This window comes from Olea europaea, chromosome 7 (genome assembly GCF_002742605.1).
Source record: "Olea europaea var. sylvestris chromosome 7, O_europaea_v1, whole genome shotgun sequence".
Taxonomy (NCBI): Eukaryota; Viridiplantae; Streptophyta; class Magnoliopsida; order Lamiales; family Oleaceae; genus Olea; species Olea europaea.
Window position 1 is genome coordinate 25069565 of NC_036243.1, and position 13010 is coordinate 25082574.

At 35.5% G+C, this 13010-nt stretch overlaps 1 protein-coding gene across 3 annotated transcripts in view; it reads left to right on the forward strand.

Annotated features, from left to right (window-relative positions):
* LOC111397555 (large proline-rich protein BAG6-like) overlaps window positions 1-11117 on the forward strand; it is a 13430-nt gene extending 2313 nt beyond the window's left edge. Inside the window, exons 2-19 of one of the 3 annotated variants that reach the window (XR_002703268.1) lie at window positions 1935-2083; window positions 2361-2478; window positions 3423-3521; window positions 3631-3755; window positions 3833-3901; window positions 4766-4927; window positions 5016-5085; window positions 5161-5315; window positions 6657-6821; window positions 6899-6970; window positions 7600-7723; window positions 7817-8125; window positions 8200-8351; window positions 8429-8641; window positions 9022-9630; window positions 10391-10540; window positions 10619-10743; window positions 10828-11117. Coding sequence is in view for 1 of the 3 variants with exons in the window: in XM_023024547.1 (XP_022880315.1) it covers window positions 1955-2083; window positions 2361-2478; window positions 3423-3521; window positions 3631-3755; window positions 3833-3901; window positions 4766-4927; window positions 5016-5085; window positions 5161-5315; window positions 6657-6821; window positions 6899-6970; window positions 7600-7723; window positions 7817-8125; window positions 8200-8351; window positions 8429-8641; window positions 9022-9630; window positions 10391-10540; window positions 10619-10681 (2784 nt within the window). In the remaining 2 variants the exon portion in view is untranslated. Of the gene's footprint in view, window positions 1-1934; window positions 2084-2360; window positions 2479-3422; window positions 3522-3630; window positions 3756-3832; window positions 3902-4765; window positions 4928-5015; window positions 5086-5160; window positions 5316-6656; window positions 6822-6898; window positions 6971-7599; window positions 7724-7816; window positions 8126-8199; window positions 8352-8428; window positions 8642-9021; window positions 9631-10390; window positions 10541-10618; window positions 10766-10827 lie in introns of those variants that run through there. The other 2 variants (XR_002703269.1, XM_023024547.1) reach the window with 2 other exon arrangements.
* Window positions 11118-13010: the final 1893 nt, after the last annotated feature.

The following is a 13010-nucleotide window of genomic DNA, read 5'->3' on the forward strand; positions in this document are numbered from 1 at the left end:
CTTGGATTTTTCAAAAACTCGTACTCAATAATCAATATTAAATTATTAATGAAAAATATATATAAATGACGGTCGAAGTAATAAAATCTAAGAAACTAAAGTTACTAAACTTTGAATTTCGAAACCGAAAATACTTACTAGTTGTCCAGTTCAAAAACCGCTGTGGAGTAAAAGAACTTTTAAGAGATGAAATATTTGATTTGGGTAATGGGTTCCTTAATTTTGTTTGAAAATTTGGAAGTTTGAAGACTTTTGCTGCTGGGTACGGGTTGGAGAATGGAGAGGAATCGCCATCTTCAACTTGCTTTTTTTTGGGTATGTCAAAAAGGAAGAAAATTGGATTAGCATTAGGTTTCGGTTTGGGTTTAAATGGGTAATAAATTGGGCCAAAAAATTAGAGTTGGTCCATTTACAAACACATTTTGTTGGAATTAAGCTTACTCAATTTTCCTTTTTTGGTTGGGCACAGGCTGCTCAATTAGTTTTATATGGGCTCAACTAAAAAACAAAAAAAAGGAAATGGTGGACTAACGGATTTGGGCTTGGGCTAGGACAGGCTGTAGCCAGGGCTAGCCCGGGCCTGGATCTGTACCTGTGTCCAAGTGTCCATAATATAAGCAGTTTGATCAAATTTTGCTAATAGTATCTAATAGTTGATATAATTTAAGATTTTGCTCCTTGTTTAAGCTCTGGTTATTTAAAAGTCATTGTTCTCCTAACTCATTTTCAACAACAAATTCTCTCCCAATAAAATAATTTGCATGTGAATGTAATTTTTTTTTCTATTTTTTATCGACATATTCTCCAAAATATATTTTTGGGTTACACATTTCCCATAAAACCACTTTTTGAAAGTTTACTCTCAAGCAGGGGGCATAGAAAAACATCCAGATTAATTGACATTTTAAGACACCCCTAGCCCCCTAAAAAATGGGTTAAAAAAAGATGCAGTAAGAGAATTGAAGCAATTGCATTGTTATATGGATGTAAAATATCTTTGCAGCATGTTCATGCTTCACAGATTCAACATTGAGCCCCTGTTTGGTGCAAATTCCAACTCATTTTCAACCATACATTCTCTTGATAAAATAATTTTGAACGGGGATTTAACTTTCCTACTTTTTAAAGATATTTTAAACATTCTAGCTCTTGGACTTCTAGTTTCCTTTATGTGCCAAAATAATAAATTGTTCATTCAAAATAAAATCCAATTATAGTCCTTTATCAAACTACATATGTTAAAAGTAACTCCATTATATCGGAGTGATATAGGAAGCACTTAAATGAATGTTCACAATCAGTAATTTATTAGACTTGGGAGAAATAGAGAGAGAAATGGGAGAGAATAGAGATAATTTATGGGGAGAAAGTATTGAATAATGAATTTTAGTTATTAGTCTAGTGCAATGCATAGATCCTCTAATTATATAGTTTAACCAAACTTAATTTAAGTGGGAAACTAAGGAAATAAAATATAATTTAATCAAACTAGTAAACTATAATAAATTGAGATGAGCTAATCTGAATCAATCTATATTTATTTTTAGGATCATGCTAAATCTACATAAATGTTGACACAATGATTTACACCCATGTGAGTTGGCAGATTTTGGTACATTAATCTTAACAACTCCTCTTTCAACCAGCTGTTAGATTTTTGACACATATGGAAGTTTCAAAAAAGGTGTACACTTTGTGTGTTCAAGTAGTTTAATCCTTGTTTTTAATCTATTAAGAATTCTTAATGTTCTTATCTACATTCCTTACAATGCTCCTAAATCCCTGGGGTCGAAACGTAAATTTATACAATCTAACATCATGTGGTCATGTATGATGGAACCTGGAATTCCATGTGTTACTCCTCTTTTACTTACTGTTCATACTGTGTCAACATTCTTTTATTTCTTTTGTTGATTGTGTTTATTTTTATCTAGTTGGTTGCCCTTGAAGTCATATGGCAGATCAGCAACCCCTTGAAGGTTCAAGTTCGAGTGATGTCTCTGGTGGAAGTTCTCAATCAGTTGTCGAGCTCAATATCAAGACCCTCGATTCCCAGATTTTCAGCTTTCAAGCAGATAAGAGTGTAAGTTCTTATTTTTATGTCTAGGGACATGCGTGAAATTTTTAGGGAAGCATTGGGGCTGTGTCTGCCTGAAATCTTTATCTGTTCAAATGTCTCACTAAATGAGTTTTCTAGAAGATAGATGCCGCTCTCTTGGGCATTTTCATCACTACCCTACCCAATACACCCACACACACAAATTCCAAAAAGAGGAGGAAAGATGGAAAGGAATGCTTGTATACTACATATTGGCTGCAGCATCAGCACTCTCTAACGTGATAGATTTACATGGTTTCAGATGGCAGTAGCAGCATTCAAAGAAAAAATTGCTAGTCAAATCGGTGTCCCCATTGGGCAGCAGCGTCTCATTTTTAGGGGGAAAGTCTTGAAGGATGATCACCCTCTTTCTGAATATAGTATCCTACCAATTGTGACGCCACTGATCTGTATTTCTTTTTGCTCTTGTAGTATAAAGTAAAATATCAACCAGTGGCGATTAAGAAAGAAATCTTTTCTGCCTTCATTTAGTCCGATTGTTCTTTACCCTAAAGAATTTCTACAAATTTTCCATATTTCCATATAACCCTGGTTTTAAGATACATTTGGGTGCCTTTAATTTTTACTTAGGGAATGTGATCCTTCATTTAGTTCCATTTTTTTTTTTGTACCCTTTAGAATTTTTACAAATTTTCCATATGTTTATATAACACTGGTTTTAAGATAGAATTGGGTGCCTTCAATATTTACTTAGGGAATGTGATCTTCCAAGAAATATTTTCATTCCATTTTGGCAAAACCATGAATATATAAATGGTGATAAATAAATCAAAAATTCTTGAAATGGCATTATATCAAAACTAAAGAGCTATTTAATGAACCTTTTACGTTATGCAGACCAAGCAGACCTAAGAAATATCCCCATATATACTTTCAGAAAGCACTCATTGTCTAAGTTAGGATGATGATATATGGTCTTGTCTTTTTTAATTTTTATTTTTTGGAAACAGAGTATCTCAGGATTTGCATGTTACGGAGGAAAGGGTTGGTGACCTTTATCTTGAGAATCATTGAGATGTTTTTTTTGGTATTCTATTTACATATAATTTTATTTTTGATGTAATCATTTTCTGGAGCTTGGTATTACCTGGAAAGGGATTCTCTCCATAATTCTTTTCTGGAAGTTAAAAAAAAATATAAATCAATAAAATATGCATGTTTACGAGAATAAGATGTTCCCTTTGGTTATTATATGTGAGAAATTTATCCAGTTTATCTTGCACACATCATCTTGTACACGTTTATGGAAACTTACCTATGTTCTGTTACCTACATGGCTTCATTCTACTTAACTGCTTAACAGAGGTGGAAAATGGGGATACATTACATTTAGTTGAAAGGCAGCTGCAGCCCTCACCTGTCAGTGGAACTGGAGATACAATGGCAAGTATTGATAACAGAGGTAGTAGCATATATATCATTCATATTCGTTTATGTTACACGATTTTGTCCTGGGTTATTTTCAGATCTTGTTCAAGAGGTTTTATTGATTTTGTTTTTGCTGGTTACAGGCCAAGAATATACTGCTGGTGGCCCTCGCAGCCGCGTTGGACAAATCACACACAGTGTAGTACTGGGTACCTTAAATGTTGGAGAACATGGCTCTGGGGAAGCCGTTGTACCAGATCTGAGTCGGGTATGCTGTTTGATTTTATTAGACTTTCTGGCATGATATTTGGAACTATGTTCACTAGTGTTTTGTGCACTTTTTAGGTCATTGGGGCTGTGTTGAACTCTATTGGAATTGGCAACTTGGCAGGTGGTATACAACCAGGCGTGCAGGTGAGATTTATTTTTTTCAACTGTGGCCACCCTTTAAGTAAGTCTTTTGTGTTTACATTCATATTTTCTTGCGTAAAGGATGTTGAAGTGGATCCTGCAGATACCACATTTATTTATTCTTAATGTTTATATGACAAGTGGAACAGTAGATGCCGTTTAACTGGTAGGATCTGAGATTCCGCTTTTACCATGTACTGCTGCATGGAAGAGTCTGTAGCATGCATAGCTATTTTAGTGGGTTCGACTTCCTATTATAAATGGAGTTGCTCTTGAAATAAGAACTTCTTTAGGAAGGAAAATTTGTATTACCCAAACATGTAAACTAAAATCGATTTGAAAACATCAGTTACTTTTAACTGTTCAAGAATATGCCAATCATGCTCCTTTAATTGGTTACTGATATTGCTGCTTGATTATTCAGGTCTACATGTGCTTTGGTCACCGTTTTATGATGAACGTGGGTTTTTTGCTTCTAGCTGAATATGTTACATTTACGTGATATAGTACATAATTGAATTTGGTGTTCTGCATGCATCTCTTCCTCCAAGGTCTTGTGCTTATAAGTATATTAGCTTGTTCACATTTAAATACAAAATATAAATGATATTAGCAATATGCAATATAACTGAACTTTTCTTTTGGAGTGGAGCGATATCTGCACTTTTAAGTTGTATCTATGTTGACATTTGTTGTTGATTTTGCTTGCTGCTCTTAAAAATTTTTTTGATTGTAATGTGGATGGTGTTATTGGTCTAACGGCCATGCGCAACAGAATTTTGTCGCCATCTGTTTCTCATATTAAGTCGTTCTCTCATTTATTATCTTTTGGGTAATTAATGTGCTTGCTAAATGTCCTATCTTCAGGCATCGCATGGAAATGGGACAGAAGAGTCACAGGTTAATGCTGGTAGTCAGAGTCAGGCTGGAAATCAATCTGCCCCCATGCAGGCAGTACCTGGTCAATTTGCACCTCAAGCAATGCAAATTCCCCTAGGAACAGCAATTGCTCTCCCTTCACTCAATATGGTAGAATTTTCTCCACTTTGTAGCTGTGTTTTTTTAGCTTTTGAAACGTCTGGTTATATCCTAATTTATTATTTTCTCCTTTAATCAGCCAATTCCCAATTCGTTGAACACGCTTACTGAGTTTATGAACCGAATGGAACAGTCATTTACCCAAAATGGTAACACTTTTCACTTCTGCATTTGGTTTTGCTGTGAAAAGTCTCTGAACTTGGCTACTCTGTCTGTGAATCTAGGGTATCAGCCAGACCAGTCACCTAATGTTAGCAGTGATCCACCTACAGTTGAATTGCCTGCAAATTCTCGTGGTGTACCGACGCCTGAGGCACTGAGCACTGTCCTACAACATGCCCAACGTCTTCTTAGTGGCCCTACCATCTCGGCGTTATCTGTAAGCACCTTATTCAAATTTTGCTGGTTCTTTAGTTTTCCTTGTCCTATCTTTCACCTGGATGTGTGTTTGCACGGGTCATTTTTTCGTGAATGACTTACCTCCGTAGCTTGTATGCACACGTTTGTGCTGTGTGGTGTGCTTGAAAAGCGTTGTCCCCATAGGTTTCTGTCCCTGATGCAGAATCGCAGGTTAAGTGGTATTTGTAAGGGGAGTGATTTTCAAGCTTTTCACTTTCCGCTATTCAGGGACCTCCACGTTTATGAGAATTTGAATGAAGAAATTTATGTATAATTGTATGTAAAAGGATGTTTGGTGATTTTTGAATCATTGGGAGTGACGCATCTGAAGCAGTTTCCTTTACAAAGTTTTATTATTGTTTAATATGGAGAAGGAAATTACACTCAGATAATTGACTGAATATGGAGAAAAGGTCTGTTAAGGAAATTACACTCAGATAATTGACTGAATATGGAGAAAAGGTCTGTTGCTTACCTGAATTCTACAATACCCCCAGAAGGTTGAACATATCTTTGTAGATGATTGTGGCTCTATGTCAATGCTATTGAACATGAACTACAAAGAACCAGTACTTGTTTGGCTGATCTGTCCAGATAGTTATGTAATGCTGTGTTTGATATGGGAAGGTTAAAAATAGAACTTGGAGTATGCACAATATCAATATATGCTGACATTTTTGTTGGAATTGTGTTGGAAATTCATTTAAAACAAGTTCTTTGTATGGGTAATTATGCTTAACAATATAGGTAATGCGTTCTCCCGTGTTCCAAGATGGTATTTGACTTTTTAGAGTCCAACTTAACTCAGTTGGTGATGGCTGTGTCTAACAATGTTTGTAATAACTATTTTCTTATTACTCTATCCCTGTGTGGTTATCCATAGTTGACCTCAATTTGAAAACCATCCTGGATAAGTCGTGAGATGGCATAGCTAAACCTTGCGTCTTGATACTTCATAAGAAGAAAAGGTTAAGTTGCTTTTATCCAGTATTTTAGAAATCACTTGCCCAAATGTTAATCTTTGTAGTAGTTTCTTCAGCTTGGAAATTATTTTTTGGATTCCATTTATTTAGCGTCACAAAATCCAAGAATTGATATCATTTAAAAACAAAAGTGTTATCTAAAATTTTACTGGATTGGAAAGCAGAACCATACTGGTCAAAGAAGCAATAAAAAAAAATGATGCTGCATCTCTCCTGTTTTATAATTCTGTTGCACATAATTGTATATTGAGTCAATTTCTTCAGTTAACTAAATAATTGTTTTTCTCATCTTTCCACCTTATTTCTGATGTGTTCATAATCTGCTGCAACTTTTGCAGCGCATTGCGGGTCGTTTAGACCAAGAGGGAGGTTCAACTGATACAATAGTAAGGGGACAAATTCAGTCAGAATCAGTGCAATTAGGCATTGCAATGCAACATTTGGGTGCTCTCCTTTTGGAGCTGGGGAGGACAATTTTGACTCTTCAGATGGGACAGTCTCCTGTATGTTCTTTTTCTCTCTGTCAATATGCTCCCATTTTCTGAATCAAGTTATTAACAGTCTCAGGACGTTCATGCAGGCTGAATATTTTCTGAATGCTGGGCCTGCTGTTTATATATCTCCATCAGGGCCTAACCCTATAATGGTTCAGGTCTGTATATAAATTTTGGTCCTTGTTGGTTGTAAGAGTGTTGAACTTTAGTAAAAATTGTGTGCTAAATATTCAACAATGCCCGAGTATTTATATTTGGGCTACACTAAAGAAATTGGTTTCGTCTGAGCCCAGGAAAATTTTTAAAATATTTTTGATATGATTTTGCATTTCAATTTGAAATTTTTTTTAAACTTATCTCGGCTGATTCTTCTGGCCTTTTTTATGTGATGGGTTTTGACTAATGTGTCTTGCCATTCTTTGTAGAATGAAATTACATACTGTCGCTGTGTAGATTTTAGTCCATGGGTTTGTATTCTCCACAATTCCCTTGATCATACTGTGATGTTAATAGTCATGGGCGTATTTTTTTTTAGTTACCTTGACCATTTTTAAGTATAATCAATCTTTCTTTCTTTTTTTTTTATTAAAAGAATAATCAACCAAATTCTACTTTGCTTTAAGAAATATACTTGAAAATTAATGAGATGCATTTTAAGATATTGTAACGACTGAGTTATTATATGAAATTTAACATACTGAATATTATGAGACGGAGTACTACTTTGTATTGGCTGTGATGGTTACTATTCTAATCTTAATTTGGCTTTCCATGTGCTCATTTGCAGCCTTTTCCTCTCCAAACCAGCTCCCTTTTTGGTGGTCCAGCTGGCTTGCTATCTAATCCTGTGGCTCCGGGTTCAGTTGGGATTGGCAATGCACCGAGGAATGTAAATATACATATTCATACTGGTACGTGGATTATAAGAATGCATAGGTTATTTTGCGGTTCAGATATAGGATACATCATTCTTGCTTGACTTGGTGGAATAACGTTGTAACCAGGGGCATCACTGGCACCTATTGTTTCTAACCTGCGTAGCAGGGCACCTAATGGAGAAGAAATGCTGGGAGAACGTGTTAACGGGACAACTTCCGGTGATTCTGGTCAACCACAAGTTTTGTCTGGTAGAAATGTTACTGCAACTGCTTTCCCATCAGGGTCCACTGCTGTTTCAGTTTCTGGTGCTGTTGGTGGTGGCGGTGTTTTGCAGGCTCCTGATTCTGATTCATTTTCCAATGTAACATCTGAAATCAATTCTGAGCTTAGACGTTTTGCTGCTAATGCGGGCAGTGAAAACCATGGCGCATTAGGTTTGTGACGTGGGTATTTGTTAAATATTTGTAGTAGTGTGTGCTTTACTGAAGTGCTTTTATACCTCTTGAAGGCCAATCAGAAAATTCTACTGGTCGAGAACAGTTTGCCAGTTCTGGTGCTAGAAATGATGATACAAGCAGTCAACAAATGAACTCATCCAGCCGTGGAGTTGGGGAGACCAGTCAGGCTTTATCTGGTCCTTCCATTGTAGGCAATCAGAAGGTACATAATGTGCAAAATTGAAGTGATTTTAATTTTGTTATTACCAACGGTTGTACTAACTTCCTTCTAACTGCCAGACACAGAGCCACCAACCATGTATTAATGAGATGGGAGGTGTCATGAACTTGAAGAGTGAACCTTCCACTAGTTTCGGGGGAGGCTCTCATAACTGGTCAAGTAAATCAGACCTTGCTGTTGAGGGATCTATGAGATCTAATCAGGGTAAAGATATTTCTGATGGTCCTACAGGTGTGCCTATTGGACTTGGTTTTGCAGGCTTGCATCCAAAGGTAGGATTTTGCTTTTGTTTTTAATGTCAATATGTATTTAGATAATGTTTGGGCTCAGATAAAAAAAATAGGTGTACCATTTTAAAAGCCGTGTTTAATGCCAAGGATTCCTGTAAAATTAGCTTTGTTTTCTTTGTATTGCAATATTATTTTGGAAAACGTTCTCTCATTCCTACATGCTTACTGAAAAATTATTTTTCTCTCCTAATTTGCTAGGGTTTCACTCCAACTTTGGTTCTGAATCAGTTTAATATTACAGTTAATAAACATTACGTTTATTCATCTTCTACAAAATCATTTTGGTTTCAAATTTGTGTCTCTCTTATCTTTCTTGTGCTTTCTGTTCATTTTAGTCACTATGTGCATGTAAAATGTGATAGAGACAAAGCAGGCTACAAAGAGCCCAAAGCAAGAATGGTGACGGTGCAACTGCTAGTAATCAGAGCGAACAATCTAGAACAGTTGGACAGCAGGTTTTGCAATCTCTTGCATCACTCTCAACGAGGGGAAATGCAAATACTGCTCCCTTGGAGCAATCACCACAACCTCCCAGGGAAGTAGTGTCGAGTGTGCCAACAGCAGGACAAAATGCTAATGGCCAGGTTGATGTAGCAAGCTCAATGTCTAATATCCTCCAAAGTCCCGCTTTAGATGGTCTACTGGCTGGAGTTTCACAGCAAACTGGTGTTGGTTCCCCGGATATGTTGAGAAATATGTTGCAACAATTTACTCAGAATCCAGCAATGAGGAGTACTGTCAATCAACTTGCTCAACAGATAGACAGCAATGATCTTGGAAGCATGTTTTCAGGTTTGAATAGAGGCCAAGGTGGTGGCTTTGATCTGTCAACAATGATGCAACAAATGATGCCTATTGTTTCTCAGGTTCTCGGCGGTGGCTCCTCTGAACCCCAACCAAATCCTCCATTGGAACCCGGGATGTATAATAGTTTTAGGGAAGAGATAGCACTAACTGAAGAAGAGACTCAGGTTTGTGCCTTAGAATGGATGAAGTTTATGTAAGAAAGAAAGATGAACACATGCACATACGTAAAAGGTGCCTAGTACTTGCATTATTGCAGCATGTTTAACTAAGCTCAGGAAGAAAAAGTAAAAGTCATTATCATTTTGTTTAGAAAAATATGTTTTTGGATATATTACCCTTTTATTCTTTTACTTCTTAAGAAAAAAATACTTAGTGATTAACTCTTACCTTCTTGTTGAAATAAGCCCGACTATTTCCAATTCTGACCATTAAATGTTAATTAATTTAGAAGTTGCTTTATTATTATAAGTATCGTAACTAAACCTTTTATGCTTAGCCAAACAAGCTCTTAGACTTTAACCAAGTGCAAAATGCTGATTTTAACCATTTGCTATGCCTTCCAATGTAAAAATGCTGTGCCTTCTGATTTTAAAGCTATTCCAGACTTTGTCTTGACTTTTCAGTCTTTTAGTGTTGTAAATTGCGTAGTTTTTACTATCCCAGCAAATGTTGCCTTGTTTCTTTCACAGAAAATGTTGGTCAGACAACTGGTTTTAAATAATAGAAATAATTGTTCTGAAAGTAGACACTGGGCTAAGCTTAATTTGGTTTTCTAATGTGTGAAGTAATTTGTGCAGTTCTACATTTTTTTTAATATATAATTTGGGTTTAGTTTCTGAAGCTATGTATAACACTTCTATGCTTACTGTATGCACACGACACTTTTGATTGATTAAGTTCTCTTCTGAATATCTCATCCAACAGATTGAACTTGAACGAGTGGTTCAGAGGATTGAAAACCAAAATTCAGCTGGAGAAATTTTCCACTCTATGGTTGAAAGTGCATTGCATCAATATGGTCGTGGCAGTGCTGATCTTGTAACTGAATTGTGCAGTGAAGGCAGGCTTTCACATGTAAGAATTATGTCTTTCACTATTGGTGAAGTGAAGGGATATTTGCATTTATGTGTCTTTCTTTTTGGTGACTTGCAGGAGTTCATGCAAATGCTCAGTCATGACATTTCCCAAAGACTTAAAGATGAAGCAGGATCATAGGCAAAAGAATTTCTGTTCTTTTACATGTGATATGAATGTACTTCAAGTAGTTGGGTTACTACATGAGTGCAAAATTTCTTAGTACGTTGTGATTTTTGCCTGTGGTTGATTGCTAAAATATAGTTACTAGAATGTNGGGTTACTACATGAGTGCAAAATTTCTTAGTACGTTGTGATTTTTGCCTGTGGTTGATTGCTAAAATATAGTTACTAGAATGTGGTGTTCTCTTTGAGAGTACGAAGAGCTGTGCAGTTGTGGATCAATGAATTGACACAGATTATGGTTCATTTGTAAGAGAATTCAATTGAACTATTGATATCTCCGAGCCGTACATCTTAACCTCTTCGAGGTTCATTTGTTTGCTTTTGAGTTTCCTTTTCCCTGCTATTGAACCTCGACAAATTGAGTTCTAAATCTACTTTATGTTGACGATCTTTCCACGTTCTTGTTGAAAGGCAATTACCTTTCATGTATTCTTGTGGTGGTTATGTTTGGATGTTAGAGATTCATACGCTAAATGTAATACGAAAATATCCATGTTTTGTTTCGCATGAAATTAAATTCATGGTGTGAAACTTTCTAACGAAAGTTAATGGACAGATGTATATTAATCGATATCGTTAGAAATTATTTTAGAAATACAATCAGTATATTGATTTGACAATTTTTTATTTTTTTTGGAAATTTGATTTGACGAAGTATGTTAATCTATAATCTATATCTATGACGTATTGTAAAGTATGGATGTTCGAGAACCATTTTTTGACGATAATAATGTTCTTAATCATATTTTTAAACTTCGCGATTTACCTGTCATTCTATGCTATTAAAAAATTAATTTTATCTTACAACTACTTATTTTTTACAGAAAAAAATTTATTTATTCAAATACGCAGTAACAATGAAAGATAAAGATGCATTCAATTGGAAAGTCGAATTAATAAACGAGGTTGCCAAAGGGTAAAGAACATAATAGATTTAGAAGTATTTACTTTGTTGATCTGTTTAATTCTCCACGTGCAATGTATAAATGGGGAGTCTTTACTTGACGTTCCTCTCCCCCTCATTCAACACTTCCTTCTTTACAAGACAGGAAAATATAACATGAAAAATCATCTAAATGATCGTACATTTTCAACAATCTCGAGTTCCCAGCCATTGCCTTGACAAATAATCGAAAGTAGAAAGTGCATTACGGAAAATATGCCACACAAATATTCAAATTTCTTGAGGAACTTGGGAGTTCGATCTCTTCCATCCAGTTGTAGAGAAAGTAAGCCTGACCACTTGGATACAACTTATAATTATTAGGAAAATATGATACATGAATTTTAGCTTATTTATTAAAAAGAGAGTAATTGAGACTCTAAAATATTCTAACATATATAAATAAGATTTTAATTAAAAAAATTACTCTTAAATTTGTGATTATAATTTATATCAATGCCATTTTAAAAAAAAAAATGTTGTCTTGTGATTACAGCTCGCACTGCTATGTGTACATTAAGATTTATATAATGTCACGTAACATTATATCCTTTATTAGTTTAAAATATAATCAATTTTTTTATCTAATATTTTCCCTCCCACACCATATTTTGTAATCCGTTATGTACATTTTTTTTATGTATAAGTAGCAAAAGAAGAAATTACACCGTAAGTGGTATTTAAAGATGACGCTTCTAAAATCAGGTATTAAGTTTATTTGAGCATAAATTAGGTATTAATGAAACCATATTGTAGTCTCTCTCATATCTCCCTTTCCCATTCTTGCACTGTCATCATCGAAGCTCCGACATAAGGTTGTGCATAATGACGTTTTGATCGAGGCCAGTCACTTATGGGTTTGGGCTTGGAGTGATTCAAATCAATGTTTAGATCGTTGTTGCTGTTTATAGAGGCCCATCTTGAATCAAGGTAGCTGTTTAGAGATATGGGGTTATTCTAGATTTCTGGTTTATTGTTGTTGTTGTTGTTGTTGTTGGCGGTGGCGGTGTTGTGAAAATGATGGTGGTTGAGGTGGTTTTTGGTTGTTTATGAGTGATGATGGAGGTGATTGTTCAAGTGATAATAACAGTAGTGGTTTTGTCAGTTGTATTACATGAGGCATTGGTTTTGGTGAACATGGGATGAGGTGCTTGAAGTGGTGGTTGGATGTGGTTTTTGTGAAGGTTTGACGGCAATTTTGTGGTGATTTTTATGATGTTTTGACGTTGGTGATTAACTTGGTTGTTGGTTGTGGTGGATCAATGTCCATTGTTGGTGATGGCAGAGGTAAGCATGTCATAGTCGATTGAGTTTTTATGACTAAATATCTTGAATATGTGA